At 30.2% G+C, this 22,786-nt stretch overlaps 1 protein-coding gene across 3 annotated transcripts; it reads left to right on the top strand.

Moving 5' to 3' along the window:
* The first annotated feature begins 1,980 nt into the window (after positions 1–1,980).
* On the top strand, positions 1,981–5,574 carry LOC143224238 (solute carrier family 35 member G1-like). Of its 3 annotated transcripts, XM_076452658.1 has the most exons (3): positions 1,981–2,029; positions 4,402–4,814; positions 5,400–5,574. In XM_076452658.1, exons 2-3 carry the CDS (start codon positions 4,412–4,414, stop codon positions 5,480–5,482), a joined length of 486 nt encoding a protein of 161 aa, XP_076308773.1. In that variant the 5' UTR covers positions 1,981–2,029; positions 4,402–4,411; the 3' UTR covers positions 5,483–5,574. The 3 variants fall into 3 exon arrangements, with proteins under 3 accessions (XP_076308773.1, XP_076308770.1, XP_076308771.1); XM_076452655.1 differs by having other exon boundaries at positions 4,402–5,574; XM_076452656.1 differs by having other exon boundaries at positions 1,985–2,052; positions 4,402–5,574.
* Positions 5,575–22,786: the final 17,212 nt, after the last annotated feature.

The following is a 22,786-nucleotide window of genomic DNA, read 5'->3' as shown; positions in this document are numbered from 1 at the left end:
ATACAAAAAAAATGTATTGTAGAATAATTTGCCCTAAATTCCACGTAAAAAAATTCAATTAAGGTGTGTTTGGAGGATTTCCTCTTACATTAATATTATTTATACTACGTAATGAAAATGATCATCAATGTAAATAGTTTGTACCAATTAACTTTATAAAAAAATTAAATAATTAATATAGCCATGAAACCAAAGACGTACTCTGAAATTTCCCTTTATATTGTTCATGTTTCCAATACGTGTGCTACATATTGCTGGCGCACAAGGATATACTATATGGTAAAGAAATTTTTTACAAAAGTAAATAAATGTAGAAATAGCATTTGCATTATTCCTACACAATAACAGATAACATACAATCATATAACATTTGCACACGTTTTATACTTGTACATTTATATTCAATTTATATTGAATATTAAAATAAAACCTATTAAACAGTTTGACCTTATATTAATATGAACGTATAATAATGAATGGATATAACATTATGTTATAGCATATATAATGTTAAAGTTATTTATCTCTATAATGATAGTAGGTAGAAGTACAGAACTCTTTGTTAAGTGAAAACATTCAGACACCATCTGTGTAATTGCGAAAACGTGAGCATTTAGAGGAAGCTGCCAGCTGTGGTATTTTATGTGACCTAAACCTCAATACATTTTCTAGGGAAATTTTTTAGTTCGTCTATCTTACAATTCTTAAAATACTATCAAAATTGTTAAAAAGTGCAATAGAGTCGAAAATTCTATAACACACTCAGATAACATATCAAAGCATGTCATGACCTTATCTCTGTGCCATAGTTTTCTTAAAAGAAAGATTAAAGAATAGATTTCAATTAAGAAAAATAAGTTTAAATGAACATATATTAAGGTTCGACAAAAAATAAGTTTGTCAATTGTTTTATTAAAATAGAACTATTTCTTTCGAATCAGACGTTAATTTTATGCAACAAAGTGCCATTTTTTGCGATTTACGTAATTTCTCATTTTGATAAAAACGACCTATTATTATCAAATTACCTATCTAATAAGATGTTCACTTGGAAACAATCACTATTTTAAATTAAATTTTTGAGAAATTCAGTTCGCACTTTGAAATAAACAAACCTTAAATTGCAAAGAAATAAACTTTCAAGGTGTCTTAAGAAGAGAAATAAAAAATACATGAAAAGGTGGACTATATATAAAGTATATATAGCATTATAATGTGACGGTGAATCCCACTATTCGTTGGTAAAAAAGTAGCCCAAGAGTTGGTGGTGGGTGGTGACGACTATCTGCCTTCCCTCTAGTCTTACACTGCTAAATTAGGGACGGCTAGCCCAGATAGCCCTCGAGTAGCTTTGTTCGAAATTCCAAAAAACAAACAAACAAACATAAAATATTTAGGTGAGTCATGGTCCATGTCTGGTAAAATAATAAATTAAATATCATCAGTTCTTTAACTCTTAATTCATTAAAGAGAATGGACGGTATTTAAATATAAAATATCATACACTATAACTGAGCAGTTGGATTTCTTAATGTCTGAGTAAATTTATTGTTTTATAATACATTTTATGCTTAATAATTATACAGTTATGTTTGAACACCACCATACAATATAATTATATTTTACTCAGTACTTAAAGTGGCCACACCAACAAGCCTTTCATTAAACCATGTACATACTTCCTGGTTTATTTTCACAAATCAGAAAGCCTTTACCTTTATTTAAGGATAAAGTTTATGTCTTATGCAGGCTCATCCAAAACAATAAAATAAGTCACACACATTCGTTACTACACATGAAGTTAAATTTTAAAGCAATAATACATTCAATCAATTAGATAATCCTACATAGAAAGAGTCACGCCCTTTCCCTGTTGCTATTGTTCAACATGAGCCACAAGTTGTGTTTATGTTGTGTTTTTTTGATAAACTATGGTATATATATACAGGCTTGATTTTAAAGACATTCACTTTCTTTGTACTATATTTGTTATGGTAAAACTGTCGAGAATTGTGTATATCATTAACAGGTGAGCTTGTTTTTAATTCGCAGGTAGGAAATCAGACATTTCTTTTATGACAGTAAATGATAGTTAATAAATTATGTCAATTACGACAGTGTCATACTCTTTAGGTTTTCCTAATGTAGTCTATTTCTTCATGAAGTATACGAAAGATCTATATACTTCGTTGTTTATTAACGATCTTTAAATAAACAAAACGAGATCAAAATGTCATTCTATAAGTTTTTTTTATTAAATTTAGTTTTTAATACTAAACTATAAATGTGTCAATGTAGTTAAAATCTCATTGTTATTTTTGTATAATTAAGAATTATTTAAGGGATTTTGATGCATACAAAATTTCTAGTATTTCTCATTGTGAAATTTCAATAGTTAGGGAATATAGATATATTTCCTTTATTTAAAACACAATGAGCTACTTGCGCTACAACAATCAAAGAGATTGATTCCTGTATGTTAGAGTTATAATTTCTATGTCTCACTAATGATTGAAGAAGTCGGGAATGCATTGGGAAGAACCGACAGAACTGCAGGTATAAATATTAGAAAACAATAAATATATTATAACACTGTCGATAAAATGTATCATTAGTCTTATACAGAGGATGCATACGTTAAGTTATTATTTCTAGAGTCTCATCACTCGTTACAGTTAATGTCGGAACTGCCGGTAATACTCTATCTGACGATCGTTTTCCCAACAGCATAGATTCGAAATGGAAAGGCTCCATTGTAAAAATAGTATGTAAAAGAACATTATCCCGTTAGTTTTAACATTTCAATTACTCAGAAATTCGTAACAAATTTGACCAGTATGTCTTCATATGGAATAGCATGAATATCCATATCATTTTCAAGCTGCTTGAAGTATTTGATGGTTGACTCGAAAGTTCACCTGGCAGATTAATCGATAAATCTGTAACCTTGTTGTCATGGCTTCAAGAAGGAGAAGGTTCTTCATAATGTTTTGTATTGATGCCATTGCTACGGTAAGGGCTTTGTCCACTAAACTTTGGGTTCTAGATTTTCAACTGCTTGCAAGTCTTTATATTTCGCTATTCATAGCTGAAATACATATATCTTTTAATCCATATTTTTCCAATGCCATTAACGTCAGAAAATTCCATTTTGTCAGATGTAAGCCATCGAATTGGACAAATATTTGTTATCAGAGTGTATTCCTATTTTGCATTCAAAATTTCTGTTAGTTTTTGTTAGTATTTAGGTTTTGACAGTATTACGCCACCTAGAATAAGCCACATAATTCAAAAGATTAGTTCTGAAGCCTACAACACATCGGGACCATGTATTCTTTGTGCTTTTTCACGTTATTTGCTGATTTGCAAAATAGTTGTTTTCATGCAACGTACTCAAATCTTTGTATAAGAAATCATTTCTTTCTGTTTACGAAGTTTGATGTTCATCTTTGTACTGAAATTGAAAGAATAGTGAAAACTGTTGAATTTGTAATGTTCAGACAATAAACCCAATTTTTTCTCAGTAAGTCATTTTTATTATAGTTACATAAAACTGCATGCTATCAGTCTTATTGGTTTGTTTTTATTCGTGAAGAGAATAATATGTAAAAGAATAACACCAACACTTTAGCATTACGATACAACTCGTAAGAACGTTTGCTGTTCTGTTGTTGTTGTTTTTTTTCATTGTTTAATGCAACACTCTCATGTATAATAAAGACGCTAAACAATATATTTAAACGCTTAATACAGTAATAAAAATAATGTAAAGAAAATAACATGGTAGATAAGTTTGACTTCAACTGGAGTTATAAAAACGTGTAAAATGTCAATCAGAATTAACTTCATCTTTTGCCCAACTTTTCGGATGATCCCATCTTATCTAACAGTGTTTATGTTTCCAATTTGTGTATAAAGCATACACCGAGTTGAAAATGTTCTTCGCTTATTTAAAAAGCATTAGTTTTTTTGAAATACATGTCGGATGTCTTACACAACCACATAGATGACGCCGTTTATTGTACATTGATGTCAACTACAATTACTACAAATAAATAAACGAAAGGTACAAAGCTTTACTTCCCCTGTCATAATTATCGCAATCTTTAAAGACTTCTCTTGAGACAGTCGTCACATATTTTACCAGCCGTAAACTGCACTTTGAGGCAGTGTGTTTTTGAATAACGTTGAATCTGTTTCGAATAAATTACATTACTAATTATCGCGCCGTTAGATCTCCAACTAAAGTAGCCGTATGCAAATATTTATTATGAAGTATGTTGAATTTTCCGTTCATTCCAATGATACGATATTCTCATGTTCTTATTGGTTTAGAGAAAAAAAAATTAACTTTAAGATTCATTAACATGTTACTTCACTGACTTTTTGTCTACATTTCAGTTGATACTTTATGAAGATGTCGTATAAGAAGAAATTAGGATACATCCACATATTCCTGGCAGCTGTAGCAGAAGGTGTATTTGGTTTATTCGTTCAACTCATTGAGGAACTTGAACCGGAAGATGTTATTGGACTTAACAATGTGTTACGGCTTCTTTTTTTAATGCCATTCGTCATCTACAGCAAAACTCCACTACTGTTTGACATAAAGACTATGTTACTAATTGCTTTACGTAGTATATTTTCGGCTGGATCTATGTCACTTCTCACGTATTCCTATACACTTTTACCTATTGGAGACGCTGCTGCCATCTACTACTGTAATCCACCACTTACCATGCTTCTAAGTATGTGTTTCCTTAGATCTAAATGTCAGGTCCTCGAGATACTTGCCGGTTTAAGCTGTTTTGTAGGTGAGTTATTGATTTGTAACCCTACGTTTATATTTCCGGACCAGTCAAACAATGTTCCAATAAATACCACCTCCAGATATTTGGGTATTGTACTTACACTTATTGCCGCTATTTTTGAATCGTTTGCTTTTTTCCTCACTCACTTTTTCCCCCATCTTCATTTTTCGGTGCTTCCCTTCTACTCGGTGCTTATTGTCCTTTCTACTTGGATCATTACGGTAATTTATAGAGGATGTGTTCCTATCTTATGGAAGTGTTCTAACAGCAACGTCTACTTAGCTATAGTAGGTATGTTAGGAATATTCATCATGATAAACGTAAACTTAGGATTTAGGGTAGTACAGCCTGGTACAGGAAGTATTATCTTTTCTGCAGGTATTCCCATTAGCTATTTGGCTCAAGTTTTCATCATGGAAGATATTGGAGAGGTGAAATCGTATTTTGGCTCAATACTTGTGTTTTTATCAATTATTTTGATTAATGTGAGAGATTTCACATTTAGTTTTTCACTATTAGTTCGTTATATATTTTCTTGTTCTCTGATAGTTAAAAGATGTCCTTCAAACTATTTTGCAAATCGATTAGGTTGGAAGTACTCCAATGGGAAGGAGGGAACCTCTGATGACGAAGACAAAGACAGTTTTGTTGTTACTGTGAAAGAAACGTAAAAAAAGTTCTTTAAAACAATAAAACATGGTACAGATAGTTATGGTAAAATAATTTGATTATTTGATTATTTAATATTCCAGTTTATAAAGAAAAGCACAACCATTGTTTTTCAACAATCACATTATATCACAGTATTTTCTCTTTAGATTTATTGAAGTGTTCAAAAGTATAAAGTTTACCTAAAATAACTGTAAATGAATACAAATGAGTAGACTTCTAATAAAAACAAGCAAATAGATAACTAAATATTTAAAATATTTTAATAATGCAAACTTTAATGCCAATTCTAAAATATCACGAAAATAATAATTCAAAAGAGCGATACAAGTGTAGGTCACTTAAAATAATTAATAAACGTGTATATTACATGAAATAATTAATATAATTATATGTGACTTCAAATAATCAATGTAAGTGTATGTCACTTAAAATACATTTAAATTCTTGGTTTCATCGAATATAACTACGCTATTTCTTCATCAGATTTAATAACAACTGTATTGTTATTATTATTCATTTTCAGTGCTAACAAATCGTACATTTAAAATTGTGAATCAAAGCTCTAATTATTAAAATACTTGTTACACTAACTTGTGTATTAATATCAATAAGGAACTTAAGAATTTGCTCGAAGTGTCAAAAATAAACTTGAAATTCTAACTTACTGGATAGGCTGAATTTTAAACGAAAGGCTGAAAGTTTTATTTTAGTTTCATCCAAGACATAACTAGCACCATTAAAATTACCACATCCGGCTCTTTTATAAACTAGTCTTCACTGACTTATCTCAAGTTAGTTAATTTAATCAAATATTTACCGTAAATGTACAACAATCTCGTTACTTTGTATTTGTATGATAAAACTTATGAATGACAACCTTTAACATTTATAAATTTAGTAAAATATCTTTCAATTACTAGTTAAGAGAAACGAAGGCTAAAAATTAACCTGATAAATCTAAATGTAGAACCTTACACGTATTGACATTAAATTTTATTTTGCAATTATCTGTCTGAATTACTAATTAATTAAACCCAATCTGTAAAATCTTAAAATGATTAGTACATCAAGACACACGTCAGAGTTTAAAGGTATCATCAAACATGAAATACTCATAGATTATGTCTGTGTCATAAAACAGAAAATTATCAAATAATATATTTTCATGTGTTAAATCATAAAATCAGCCAGCGCATAATTAATTCCTCAACATTTATTTATAGGCACAAACATTCCTAAGTATCTCCAATAGTCACTGTAGTTCAAACTACTCTTCTAACTTCTTGTAGCAAAGGCACATTGGGCTATCTGCTGTATTCACTTACGGGTGGATGATGATGACTAGCTGCTTTTGCTGGTCTTACACTGCTGAATTGGGGACGGATAGCGCAGATAGTTTGAAAAAACTGCATTTCGACAAAAGAGCCAGATTATTTTGGCATGTGTTATAAGGGGATCATGAAAATCGTTATGATGACAATGTAATCATAAATTTAATATGTTACCTCGCCTGGGCGATTATAATAGCTTAGTAGTGTTTTAAACATATTCTTGTTACCACAGTAAGACCACTTCGTTGTGAAATTATGACGTTTGTTTCTTTAACATTCCACGCATGCTCCACACTTGTATATTATCAATCCTGGTTTGTAAATCGAGAATGGTTTGTAAGAAAATTGTAAGGTATTATTGAATAATATAGTTCAAGAGCATACACTGACGAGAATTGTGCACATCCTAGTTTGATGTGTTTGTTTTTTCTTAAGCAGGTAGGAAATCAGATAATTTTTTATGACAGTAAACGTCATGTTTGTTTATAACAGTAACTTCGATCGAGCTTCGTTTGGAGTTATTATCTGTTAACGAGTTTTTTAGATATTTTAATTCACAGTGTACAATCTACTACATGCTTACAAAAAAAATTCTTTTCTGCAGTACTAGTCTACTGGAAACTTAAGATTTGCTTATTCATTGTTGATAGTTTCATAATCTTTCTGTTTTAGTTATATTGTCTATTTCTTTCTAAAATACCTGCCAATATTTATTTTAGCTAGTTGGTTTTTAATGATCTTATTATTGACACAAGATCAAAATGTTATTTTATTTTCAATACCAAAATATAAAGATGTTAATAGAGACAAAAAAGAACAACGTTATTTTTAAAATAAGGTGTTTTAGAATGTAGTGTTATTGAAGGGTATTGGATGCTAGAAACTGTTTAGTATTTTTTGGTATGGGGAAATCTACTACGCAATATTTCTCAAAATATTGATCTATATTATTTATTCGTTTGTTTTATTTTAAGCACAATGTTGCAGAATAAGCTATCTGCATTACGCCAACAAAAGGAATTGGTTCCCGAATCGTAGAGTTATAATTTCTCACCAATAACTGAGCAAATAGGGTGTGTTTCGGGAAGAAACGGAAAAACTGCAGATATAAATATTAGAGAACAGTAGATATTTTCTGATACTGTTGGGAAAATATGTCGTTTAACTTTTCAGAGGTTGAATATTCAACCTCGAATATTCAAAAATTCGTATATTTTACATCTCTCAGCTTTACCAGCATGATATCATATAGAATAGCATAAATATGCATTTCATTCTCTTAGTGCTTGAAATATGTGATGTTTGAGTCAAAAATACGCCTGGCAGATTTACCTTTGTGCATCTCTCCTTCCTTGTTATAGTTTCTACAAAGAGATGGTTTTTCATTATGTTACATATTACTGCATTTGTTACGTGGTGGGCTTTTTTACGAACCTTTGAGTTCTAAATTTTCAAGTGTTGACAACACGTTGTCACATTTTGTGACATGGCTGAAGTACGACTTATTATATATCTCTTTTAATTTATATTCTTTCCTTGAACAATGCTATTAATTACAGAAAATATAATTTTGTGAGTTGTAGATCCTCGAACGGTTCACATAGGTGAGAGCAGAATGTATGTATATTTTGCATTTAATAAGTTCTGTTATGTATTATTCCCAAAAATAGTCAGTTTTCGATATTATCACGCAACCTAGAAGAAGATACATAGTCCTAAAGAACAGTCCTGACACATACCATCACACCGTGACTATGTATTGGTTGTGGTTTTACACATTCTTTGCTGATTTCCAGAATTGTTCTTTTCATGCGACGTACTCAAATCATTGTACAATAAATGATCTTTATCTGTTCATATGGGCCAGGCATGGCTAGGTGGGTTAAGTCTTTCGATTCGTCATCCGAGGATCGCGGATTCGAATCTTCATCGCACCAAACATGTTCGCCCTATCAGCCGTAGTGGCGTTATAATGTGACGGTTAATCTCACTATTCGTTGGTAAAAGAGTAGCCCAAGAGTTAGCGGTGGATGGTGATGTATAACTGTCTTCCCTCTAGTCTTACACTGTTAAATTAGGGACGGTTAGCGCAGATACCCCTTGAGTAGCTTTTTGCGAAATTAAAAAAAAAAAATCTCTTCAAAAGGTCTGATGTTCATGTTTGTACTAAAAACAGAAAGAATAGTGAAAATTATTAAATTTATAGAGTTCAGATAACAAATAATTTTTTCCTCAATAAGTGTATTTTGATTATAGCTATAGGAAGCTGTTTGTTATCAGCTTTATTGGTTTGTTGTTATTAAAAACTATTTTTTGTTGTTGTTTTAATTTAAGCACAAAGCTACTCAATGGGTTTTATATGCTCTTCCCACCACGGGTATCGAAACCTGGTTTTTAGCGTTGTAAGTCCGCAGACATACCGCTGAGCCACTTGGCAAGAATGAACTAACTAACACGTATAGAATAACCAAGATTTTTACATTATGATTGTTTTTGTTCTTATTTGAAGTTAAATACAAAGCTACACAATAGACTATCTGTGCTCTGCCTCGACATGGATACTGAAACCCAGTTTCTTGCGTTTCTTGTACACAGATATGACGCTGTGTTACAGGGAGGAGGTCTACAATTATGATAAAATTGTATTGGACTTCTGTTATCTTGTTACTGCAGACAATACACCAATATGTAATAGGAACGCTAAACAATATAGACAAGCACTTTGTACAATAATTTAAAAAATATATAATGTGTAGAAGGAAACGTGGTAGATAAGTTTAACTTAAAGTGGAGCTATAAAAGCGTATGAAATAGCAAATAGAATTAACTTTAATTTTTTTCCTCAGCTTTCTTTACCTCACTTACATAGTGCACTGTTTAAACATTACTGTCAGGAGGGTCCTCACATATTTTCAAGCCATAAACCGTAGAATCTATTCTGTTCTAAACTCATTTGTGGTAAATATCTCGCGTTTGAAAGCAATTTTCTGATATTTCATGATTGCTAATTAAATTATCCATGTACAAATCTTCTGTTTAAGTATGATAAATCTTCAGCACGATCTTATGGCACATAAGATAATTCTTATAATTTTCTTAATGGTTTATAACTTTTTTTTTTAAAGTTTAAGAATCAACAGTGTGTTATTTGACTGTATTTTTATCTACATTCCAGTTCATACTTTACGAAGATGTCGTATAAGAAGAAATTAGGATACATCCACATATTCCTGGTAGCTGTAGTAGAAGGTGTATTTTGTTTATTTATTCAACTTACTGAAGGACTTGAACCGGAAGATGTTATTGGTACCAACAATGTGTTACGTCTTCTTCTCGTAACGCCTCTTGTCATTCACAGTAAAACTCCAATAATGTTTGATATAAAAACTACATTACTACTTATTTTACGCAATATATTTTCGGCTGGCGGTCTTTACTTACTTACTCCTACCCACTTTTACCAATTGGCGACGCTGCCGCCCTCTATGACTGGAAATCAATGTTTTCCATGCTTCTCAGTATGTGTTTCCTTAAGAACTAAATGTCAGGTCTTTGATATACTTGCAGTATTTTGCTGTTTACTGGGTGAATTGTTAATTTGTAACCCTACATTTATTTTTCAGGAACAAACGAACAATACTATCATAAATACCACCTTGAGATATCTAGGTATTATGGTTGCTCTTAGTGCCGCTATATTTGTATGTTTTGCTTTCCTTCTCACTCACCTTTTTTTCCCATCTTCATTCTTCAGTGTTCCCCTTGTACACGGTACTCATTGTTATTTCTACTTGGATTATAACGGTATTTCACAGAGGATATGTTCCTAACTTCTGGAAGTGTTCAAACAACAATGTCTATTTAGTTATAGTAGCTATGTTCGGAGTATTCATCTTATTAAACCTAAACATAGGACTTCGGGAGGCACAACTTGGTTCAGCGAGCATTGGTTTTTCTGCAGGTATTCCAATTAGCTATTTGGCACAAGTTTTCAACATGTGAAAATCAGGAGAGATTAAATCATATTTTGGGTGTGAACTTTAATTTTTTTCAATTATAATGATTAGTTTTAGATATTACACGTTTAGTTTTTCACCATTAGTTCATTATTTTACTTCTTGTTCTCTGATACTCAAAGGATGTTTTCCAAGGTATTTTGTAAATCGATCAGGTTGGAAGTACTCATGAACCTCTGATGACGAACTGAAAGACAGTTTTACTTTCACTGTGAAACAGAAGTAAACATACTTTGAAATAATAAAACAATATCCAGATATTTATGGTAAAATAAATTTAATAAATATGTATTTGCAGTGGCACTAAATAATAAAATGAGTGATAAATTAATTGTATTCTTAAGACAAATCGTGATGTACTAATTACTGTAGTAAATATTCTTTACGTTTGAGGTTCTCCACTATATAGTGGTATTCATTAAAATTGTTGAAAGGTTAACAGTTAATTATGAGAGCTTATGTTAATTCCTATTTTAGATGTGCATTATCTAGAGATCTTCAAAGATTGTATTCATAAAAAATCTTATCAGAAGTTGTGAAAGATTTGTTTTTATGTTGTGTAGTTGAAATACCTATAACGAAATATACTTTTTATTATTTAACATTGAATTAATAAGGAAAGCCACAAAAACTGTTTTTAACAAACACCTAATGTCACGCTAGAAGTTGAAATTAACGTATTTCTGTTCCCATAAATAAACCTTGGCACATTAATTATGCACTAACTGATTTTTTGTTGAACCCTTGTAACCACATTTCTTTGTTAAATAGCATAACATAAATTTCTTTAATATTTCGTAATAAGATTAATCAATAAGTTATTGAACCTTGATGATACATTTAAACTCTTGTGTATGTCTTGATGTATTTGGCACATTGAGATACTTCAGAACAACTTTAATTGAGTGGAAAGTTATACAAATAATTGGTAAATAAGCAGTGTAAGACGAGAGTGAAGGCAGATAGTCATCACCACCAACCTAAAATCTTGGGCTACTCTTCTACTAGCGAAAAGTGGGATTGACCAATACATTATAACACCCCATTGCTGAAAAGGCGAGTATGTTTGATGCGACGGGGATGCGTTCATAATGTCTCATTGAATTTTCGGAATACACAGAATCATAATTTTATGTCATGATCAAAGGATCTTATAACTCTTTAAAAGAGATATTCTCTTTTTTCACTCGTTTAATTTTGAGATTAATAAAACTGGGTTTGTTGGTCGAGCATTGATGAGGATATGCAACAAAATAATTTTTGAATAATGAAAAATTGGTAAATTATCCTATCGATATCATAGAAGTACATCATCATTTATCAAGTTTAGCGATGGAGCTGTATTTGGGTGAAACAAGTGAAATTTCTAACTCGCTAAAGACTCAACTTACCAGCACGAAGGCTTATCTCTAAAGAAATATACCACACTTCTATATTTCAAAATGGATGGAACATTATACGCTTTTCATTCATTATTCACATCTCATATATAGAATTAAGTGGGTATGAGGGATCGTTTCAAAAAATCGAATTATGTTAGCGGGGAAGGGAGCACTGTATTTGATTCATAACATCAGTGAGATCTCATAATATAGAAAATATAGGAGGTTTAATTCTGTATTCTATCCCTTAAGTATCGGTGATTTGAGTTCTTAATTCAAAGAGAACTACAGACTTTTATATTTTGACCTCAAAAACATCTAATTTTACCCAGGGCTGCATTTAACATGCCATATAACATAAAAAATCAAAGTTTAGGTGTGTTTTTAAATAGTCACTTTTAAATTAAAACTAAATATTGTATAATATGAAAATTTGAATTATAATCTACAATTTGATATGAAACGTAATAATATAAATTCATAATATAGAAGCTGAAAATCTCTTGAATGCATGTCAACAAACAAAACGACATAGGGTTAATAAAGAAGTACCGTGACGGGAAAAGCCAAATAATAATACGTATTATTACACTGGGCTCCTGGTCAGTATTTGTATAAACTAGAAATTATTTAGTTTCTACAAACAGTAAATTCGTGTATCAGTTTCTAGACGTTTTGTTGCTAAGTGCTTCCATATGTTAAAGATATCTGCTTAATGGGTATTGAATCATGATGAAATATGGTTTCATATAGGATATATAGATACTTGTATTGAACAATGAAACATATTTGTTAGAAACTGATATTAATGGGTGTACTGCATCATAAAAGACTAAGTGAGAAACATACTTTCTTATATTTATTGATATTTTATCTGTACAGAGTGGAATTAATTTACATTTTATTTTTGAGTTGTCAACGTAAGATTAGCATTAGCTATGTTTTTCGAATATCTATAAACTTATCTTGTATGAATTTATATCTGATTACTGTAAAACAGACAGTTTAATCATATAAAGTAGTGAGTGTTAAATGTTCATGATATAAATGACGATGAACTCATAAAAAACAAGAACTGTGTACTAACGTCTTCTTTTATAAAGTACATCACAAATCTTACACACTACACTGGAATGAATAAGCAGTTAATGGACAATAAGTAGAAAGGTTGAAAGTTATATGACAAATTATGTTTCATATAAAAGTTCTATCTTTTTACCATGAAAAGTAGAAACTGTTAGATATCAACAGAACGGTGATTTGTAACTCAGAAAAGAAAGACTAATGTATTTCATTGACTTTCGTGCAAAGTATAAGTGAGGTAGAAAATACTGCATTCCATATTACCATAATTTTGTTTCAAAACCTCAATAATTATGTGTAGGAAAATTTCTGTTTCGAAACTTAAAATTCTCTTTAAACTAGTTTTTACGAGCCTGTGAATTAAAATCTCACTAGATAAATCCAATAAAATAATATACAGTGAAGAAACACTTTGTCAAGAATCGTTTAAACTGATAGATTGAAAACACATTTAAACAATCAGCAAAATAATAAGTAAACATGATGTTTTTGTACTTTCACGGGAGGTTTCTATCAGGATTAGAAATGTACCAAACGTGTGAATTCCTTAGAATTTTTCGAAATTCGAAAATTTATTTTTATTCACGTAATCTAATGACAGTTTACAAGGAGGAAATGAAAAGATCTATTGCTCAAATCTTTAGCTCGACGCAGTTAGTTAATCATTTAGAGACAAGCAGTGCATGTGCTGTTTTATTAATTTTTAAATGAACAAATACTGTATTAACATTTTAAATTATATCTTTTCAAGTAATTTTTCTCATGTGATGTTCACACTAATTTATTTCAAGTGATTAGTTACATGCTAGAACACTTGGAAATACCACAGATGTTATTACACTTAGCTGCAGGTATATATAGTATTATATCAACTTAACTTTTGAAATGATGATTCGTTCAGATGATGGAGAAGACAAAATATTCATCCGAAGAAAAAGACTGTTTAAACAATCAAAATTTGAAAGGTCTTTTCAGAACAATCACAATCTGAGAAAGAAAAATCTATGATTGCATATATCACATCTTCTAATGAAACGTTTTCTCACCTCTTATATCTTCAGTGGACATCAGCATTACTCTGATGCCTGATAATTGTTGTAAGTTTTCTATGAACCGTTATCTTTATATCAGAAAAGAAGATCAAAGATCATAATACCTCTTGAAGATTTGAAAATCAATGTCTCAAAAGGTGTAACTAAAGTCTTTTTAGACTATACGATTTTGCTTATATACATAGGTGATAAGATTTATATTTAAAACTTTTGTTAAATGAATAAGAACATTTATAAAAAAAAAAAAATAAATAAATGCATGAAGTCCAATTGAATAGAAAGTATATACGAATTCTATACTAATTGAAATGTACGTATTAAACATTTCCTCTCAGGTCTTCCAAAGAAAAGAAGATCTTGATTAGACATTCAGTGTTTCACATCACTATGAAAAGTAAATGAAACAGTAACTTAAGTTTACTGACTTTTAAATTCAGTGAAAACCTAAAATTTTGTAAAGATACGAGATGACTCTGAGAAAATATCCAATAGGGTTGAAGTGTCCACACTGTTTGGAGATTACTTGTTTCACTTATGTTCAAGATTAATAACCCACAAACAGTAATGGAAAGAACACTTATATGCTATTGGTTTAAAACAGCATTATGCAAATTCTGAAAATTTCTGCAGAATGATAAGAATGTAATTTTTTACAATATTAATAGTTTAAAACACTTATTAAATAATAACTAAACTTTAGTGAAATAATTCAACTAATAAAACTTTAGTGAAATAAATCAACTAATAAAGCTAAATATGAAATATGTTCACTGTATTATTTAGATATTTATATAATTATGCTTTTAAAGGTGAATTGACATTATATATTGTATTATATTAAAGAAATTTAAACAAATGATTCAGTGGTGAGTGTTTTACATATAAAACTTCTGAAAATGTAAAAAGTGTGACATTTAAATTAAATATAGAAGTTAAAATCTGCAATCATATACTACTTACTGTGTGTTAGATTTGTTACTAATACCATCTGCATGCAGACATACCACCCGACTTTGTATAACACCTAATGTGGAATTAAATTAATAATTCTGTATGTAGTCTTATGGAAGATAATATACTACTATTTTAAATTTATATACGCTACAACTATTGAGAAAGAGAATTCTATAAATACACGTTAATGTTTCGTAAAGAAGAAAATATGTTATGCATTATATCAATTACGGAAGCAAAAACGAGCCTAACGAAATAACGTATAAAATTCAAATGTTTCCTGAGGACGTTTTTGTATTATATTATGAAATATGTAATACTCAAATAATATAGCCATCAGGATTTGATGCCGCTGATTAATGCAACCAAAACCGTGAGTATCAACAGTTTGACCAAATTTAATTGTCTCCCCGCAGACTAACATTATGCTATTGAATATTTCCATACTGTTGACATCCATATTTATATCCGAAACAGATAACGTAGTAAAAGAAGCACCATTGCTGAACTACCAGATATTAAAATAAATAACATTCAAGGCGAACTCAAAATAAAATTGAAACATATAAAGTAAACACTGAGCTACAACATACACGTCTAAGCTGCTTAGTGAGCGCTCTACCACCTGAGCTACGCTCCGACATACATTATTAAAATCACTGACACTATTTTGAAATATATTTGAAAAAATATATTTGTCTAATTAAAATAGACACAGAATTATTTTGTCATGCTTTGAAAGAACGCAATATATTTACTAGCAACTGGTTCGCATTTCAACACTAAAATTAGTCACAGCATGTTTCTCTGTTCAATAATAGACATTTGGTGTAGGAAAACGGAAGAAAGAGATAAGAATTGTGAAACGTTTGTCCAATGTTTCATACTAGAAACATTAAATATTCATTATACCTATTCAGCTACGATATTGGAAATGAAAAGCTTACAAACGTGAGGCACACTTCCAAGTTTATACAGGAACACAGAAAGACGGGACGTAGCATACACATGTCATAACGAAATAAAAGTATTTGAACTGAGCTATTTCATCCTCATTTATTACTTACAATCGTGTTATTTGTTTGTTTGTTTTAAATTACGCACAAAACTACGCGAGGGCTATCTGTGTTAGCCATCCCTAATTTTGCAGTGTAAGACGAGAGGGAAGGCAGCTAGTAATCACTACCCACCGCCAATGGTTGGGCTACTCTTTTACCAACGAATAGTTTGATTGACCGTAACAAATTATCGCCCCCACGGCTGAATGGGCGAGCATGTTTGACGCGACCGAGATGCGAACCCAAGACCCTCAGATTACGAGTTGCACGCCTTAACACGCTTGGCCATGCTGGGCCTTACAATCGTATTATCATTGTATAAACTGATTTACCTGTTTAGAGTTATGTTTTATTAACGAATGATATACGAGTCCAGTTCTCACTAATTATGGTTAAGGCGCTCGACTTGTAACCTGAGGGTCGCGGTCTTCCCAAACATATTTGCTATTTCTGCCGTGGTGGCATTATAATGTGACAGTGAATGCATCTATTTGTTATTGCAAGAGTAGTCCAAGAGTTGGCAGTGGATAGTGATGATTAACTCCCTTCCCTTCAGTCTTGCATTGCTAAATTAGGGACGGCTAACGCAGATAGCTCTCAAGTAGCTTTGCACAAACATAGCTAATGTTAATAGAAATAGATCTTTCTCAAGTTTTCTTTGAACACAGTTTGTATTTAACTCGTAAAATCGTGAAAAGAATCTGTAAGTGTATTTTTTTTATGTATTAAAATTGGTGTCACTATTACAGTGTGAACTAATGTGAGTGTAAACGCAAATGTATGATCAACATGGTGTTTACCGTACATTTATTATAGTTAATCTTTTTAATCAAGAACTGTAACAGTTAAGAAACAGGATCTTGTTTATGGAAGGTAATAAAAGCACAATGGACATACCTTCGAGATAGTTCTTTGGATGCTCGTCTAACTATTGTTTCTTCATAAAACGCCATGCTACAATCCATAACAAAACCGTAATAATAAAGATCGAACAAAAAATAGTTTTTCTTAACTCCAGAAATTCAGGTTTTCAATGCATAATACGTTTGTCATATCACTAACATTAATTTTGTATTTATTCTTACAGTTTTCTTAAAGTAATACTACAATTAGTATACATCTGTTGACTCAATGTCAAGACTAGCGGAATAACTATTCCAAAACATGATTATATATTACTCTGTTAGAAATTATAAGTCTTATAAAACACCGTTTCTTCCTGTGAGAACATTAACGAATAGTTTTGCTAAATATGTAAGAAGGAACGTTAAAAAACGTAATAAAATGAAACAGACAAATAAAATTGTCTACATTTTGCACGTTGTAAGTGTATGGTTTTCGGTGCATTATTTATTTAAAGAAAATGCACTATGTGCATTGCAAAAACTTGTATAGAAATAAGGTTAAGTGTCATGGTCAGTCTACACACTTATTGTTTATTTATCACGAAATTAACTAAATTGTAAAAATTAGAATGTTTTTAGATTATTTAAGATCTAATTAGGTAAAATAAATTATAATAATATAATAATGTATATCTTTATTTTTTTCTCAGAATAAATGTAGTTTCATGTTAAAATATGAAATAATTCTCAAGAGAGAAGCGGGTGTTTTAGATTTACTTAGATTATTTTTTAAAATGTACGAGATCGGTCATATTAACAAGCCTTGAATGGAGTTACGGTGGAGAATATAACAGACAAAATATGAAATGTTGCTGAAAAGAAACATTTGAGATGTATTTACGAGATTTTGGAGATTACACAAATGAAACTGAAGATATTTGTGAGTTGAAGAAAAACGTTTTAAACCTAACATGAAAAATTACTTTACACACGGACTATTCAAAACGAATACTCGATATATTCACGAACTGATCTTTATTTTAAGTTTATTAAAAAAAATACCAAAAACAATGATTTTATGCATGTGAAAGACTTTTAATATTAACTGAAGACATCATCTTTAAATTTAGTAGTATAAAGTCTATAAGTAAGTTAAATGAGTAAAAAGAGGTTAAGTGCCCAGTAAAATTGACTGATCCTAATTTGAAGAAGAATAAAGTTTTCTTTATGACTTTGGAAATACCATAGTAACCGCATGAGTGACATTCTAAGGATCTAATTCCTAAGTATTTTGTATGAGTAAACATATAATCTTTTTGTGGGATTCATTTTTAATACGCCCAGAGCTGATAGTGCAGAATGTGTTTTGAGCACGAACTATGGATTTTCCAATATTCATCCTCATATGCTAACCATTAAGTAACACCTGATAAACATATTAAGAAATAAAACAAAATCCAATCAAACATTTTTACTATCAAATAGTTGGCCTACATTTTTGGATTGTATCTATGAGACGAAAAAAACAAAACCTTTTTTTATTTTTCATACACCACAAAAACAAAAGAAAGACCGGAGCGAAAAAAGAAAACAAATGAAGAAATTGAAATTATATTGCACAGGTGATTAAGAACAACACTGGTGGGAAAAAAATGCACCAAACTTTGGAACGATATGTTGAAGTTTAACATAACATTTAAAGATTTATTGATCTGTTGGTGCTTTTAAACAATCTGATTCATTAAAAAAAACTTAGAAAAAGAAAGGCTGAAAGACGTCTTCTTTTTCTCAATAATTTTCAATCTCTCCTTTAAATTTACTATTACCATCACATGTGAAGTCACTCCATGCTAAAGGTCACACAATATATGAAAAACTTTGTCAGATGAAGGTGACTCCTACCCTACCAATACTGATATCCCTCTAATCCTACCATTCACAATTTAGAACATTTCTTTTTTCAGTGTTATATCGTTTGAGGTAAAAGTTAATTGGATATACAGTTGTAAAATTGGATATTATTGTAACATGTTGATCAGATTCTCGTGTTATTATAAAGAGTTTGAAAACATTAATATTTTTATGCAGAAGTAATTTCCTATTTATTCGATTTATCGATTGATTCAGAGAAGTTTAACAAACAAAACTTCAGTTAGCTGTCAAGGAATAAAGTTCCTAAATCGTCAGTTTGTATATCTTTATTTTTCGTAAATATTCGTTGTGTGTTAAATAACAGTTGTGCATCCTATCAATGATACTTTAAAAACGCTAAAATAAAACAAATGCATTGAAGAAGAGTTATCTATTATTGATTTACACCAACAGCTGTCACAAATGGAGGAATATATTATATTTTATTTATTCGATGATTCAGTGCAAAGGCGAATCTAACGTAGAATATTATCCATGTCGTATTGATAAACTGTCTCGTGGCATATATGTAGCTAATTCTTCTAATTAAAAGTCCAAAGTTTCTTTTCTCAAAAATTGGTGAGGCAGATATTTAGGAAAGAATACAAACCAATCGTGTTATTTACATGTTTAGCTAATACTTTGGAACGCATAAAATCAATCATAGAATCCACGGAAACATAAAATTAGTAACAGAAAAACTGATTGTACTTATAAACAGCACAGACGGATAGACTGCTAATCATCGAATTTATTAATCAGAAAATGTTGAGAAACATCTGGTATTGTTGTTTTTTAATAACAATATGATCTTTATTAACGAAAGTATAAATTCTGTAAATTCAAATAAGTTTGAGTTGTTTGATCAATTAATCTTTGTTGTTTGAATTGTTCCATATGATATAACTCACATGCAAATTAAATATTACATCATTAAGCAAGGTTCACGGTGTTGGAAATAAATTCTTATTGAAAATTCTCTTACCCACGTACACAAGAAACAAATGATGTTAAGAAAAATAACGATTTATTTTCTAATGTACATTAAGTACATAAAATATGACCAAAGTTCGAAGACTTATTGATAACTAAGATTTAAAAATGCAGGAATATTTATAACTGCATAATGAGCTAGCTGCTTCATAAAACCACTTGCTGGGTTTATTACTAATTTTTGTAATGATAACACTTCCATACGATAGTAAAGATTCCGTCAACTGAGAAACAAACCACTCATCTCCATTTCACAAACTTTGTAAACTTTACACAACTAATTTATGTTGTACATGAATGTCTGTGAGGAGTTCAAAGTATATAAACCAGTGAATGGTTTCTATGATCAGGTGTTAAAAATAATCCAATTTCATATGTATCGTTCATTGTACGTAACAATTTATGAGTTCTTTGTAAATCTTGAATGTGAACTAAAAAAATAAGTGGTCCTACATCAAAAGCGTTTTCTCTTATTTTTGATTTATGTGTAAAACGTGACACAGGACTGCCATAAGAACAGAGGTCTTAGGTTATATTTGTAAGAGCCAAAAAAAAAAAAAACTTCAGAAAACTGAATGCACAATTTTAGGAAAAACAATTAGAAATAGCTCTTATTCAAAAGTTCTATACACCAAATAAGTAACAGTTTTAAGGGGTATACAATCTGACCTCAGAAAATTAATCACGTTCGAAACATACCGAAAGCTCTAGAAGTTGTAATATTATGTGAATGTTATGTTTTATTAAAACATTTATTCATTATAATACAGCAAAATAAATGCGTAATATTGAAAGCACTTATAAACTATTTTCGTAATGTATCTTTTCAGCCACGGCATAATGACTCTTAGAAGAATCTCAGTTTTTGTTCCTTTTTCGTTTGTTTTTTTCGTTAGTTCACAGCTCCGTTTTCTCTTGATCGATTTGACATCTGATTGAAGTTTTAGACTGAGTAGGTCAGTCCTTTTCTTTTGATGTATTTGACCATGTGCAAGGTTTGATGGATTAATTTACTCTAAACTTGCCTGAAACAATTTCAATTCCAGAGAAGGCTGACAATGATACAAATAAATAATAAAATTCAATCGGGTATACGTGCGCCCCATTGTTGGTATTGCTTGTGCACAAAATTACAGTTATTACAAAAAAAATGTATTGCAGAATAATTTGCCCTAAATTCTACGTAAAAAAATTCAAATAAGATGTGTTTGAGGATTTCCTCTTATATTAATATTATTTATACTACGTAATGAAAATGATCATCAATCTAAATTGTTTGTACTAATGTGTGCTACATATTGCTGGCGCACAAGGATATACTATATGGTAAAGAATTTTTTTTTACAAAAGTAGAAAAATGTAGAAATAGCATTTGCATTATTCCTACACAATAAGATAATATACTATCATATAACATTTGCACACGTTTTATACTTCTTCATTTATATTCAATTTATATTGAATATTAAAATAAAACGTATTAAACAGTTTCACCTCATATTAATATGAACGTATAATAATGAATGCATATAAAATTATATGCAAATATAACGTTAAAGTTATTTATCTCAATAATGATAGTATGTAAAAGTACAGAGCTCTTTGTTAATTGAAAATATTCAGACACCATCTGTGTAATTGCGAAAACGTGAGCATTTAGAGGTAGCTGCCATCTATGATATTTTATGTGACCTAAACCTCAATACATTTTCTCGGGAAATTTTTTAGTTCGTTTATCTTAAAATACTATCAAAATTGTTAAAAAGTGCTATAGAGTCGAAAATTCTATAACACACTCAGATAACATATCAAAGTATGTCATGACCTTACCTCTGTGCCATAGTTTTCTTTAAAGAAATTTTAAAGAACAGATTTTAAATTAGAAAAATAAGCTAAAATGAACATATATTAAGGTTCAACTAAAAATATGTTTGGCAGTTGTTTTATTAAAATAGAACTATTTCTTTCGAATGAGACGTTAACTTTATGCAACAAAGTGCCAATTATTTTGCGATATATGTTATAACTCATTTTGATAAAAGCAACCTATTATTATCAATTTACCTATTTAATAAGATGTTCACTTGGAAACAATGACTCTTTTAAAGTAAATGTTTGAGAAATTCAGTCACACATTGAAATAAACAAACCTGAAATTGCAAAGAATTTCAAGATGTCTTATGAAAAGAAATATAAAATACACGAAAAAGTGGACTATATATAAAATATTTAGGTGAGACATGGTCCACATCTGGTGATATAATAAATTAAATATCATCAGTTCTGTAACTCTTAATTCATTAAGGGGAATGGACGGTATTTAAATATAAATTATTTTACACTGTGACTGAGTAGTTGGATTTTTAATGTATTTTTAATACTGTCGAATTGTGTATATTATTAACAGGTGAGTTTGTTTTTAATTCGCAGGTAAGAAATCAGACATATCTTTTATGACAGTAAATGATAGTTAATAAATTATATCAATTACGACAGTGTCATACTCTTCAGGTTTTCCTATTGTAGTCTATTTCATCATGAAGTATACGAAAGATCTATATACCTCGTTGTTTGTTAACGATCTTTAAATAAACAAAATGTCATTTTATAAGTTTTTTATTAAATTTAGTTTTCAGTACTAAACAATAAATGTGTCAATATAGTTAAGAATCTCATTG

Source organism: Tachypleus tridentatus, chromosome 8 (assembly GCF_004210375.1).
Source record: "Tachypleus tridentatus isolate NWPU-2018 chromosome 8, ASM421037v1, whole genome shotgun sequence".
NCBI lineage: Eukaryota > Metazoa > Arthropoda > Merostomata > Xiphosura > Limulidae > Tachypleus > Tachypleus tridentatus.
This window is presented reverse-complemented; position numbering and strand designations above follow the sequence as displayed.

Excerpts from the sequence above, each read along its gene's own strand:
- LOC143224238 (XM_076452655.1), top strand. The coding sequence starts at position 4,412 with ATGAAGATGTCGTATAAGAAGAAATTAGGATACATCCACATATTCCTG.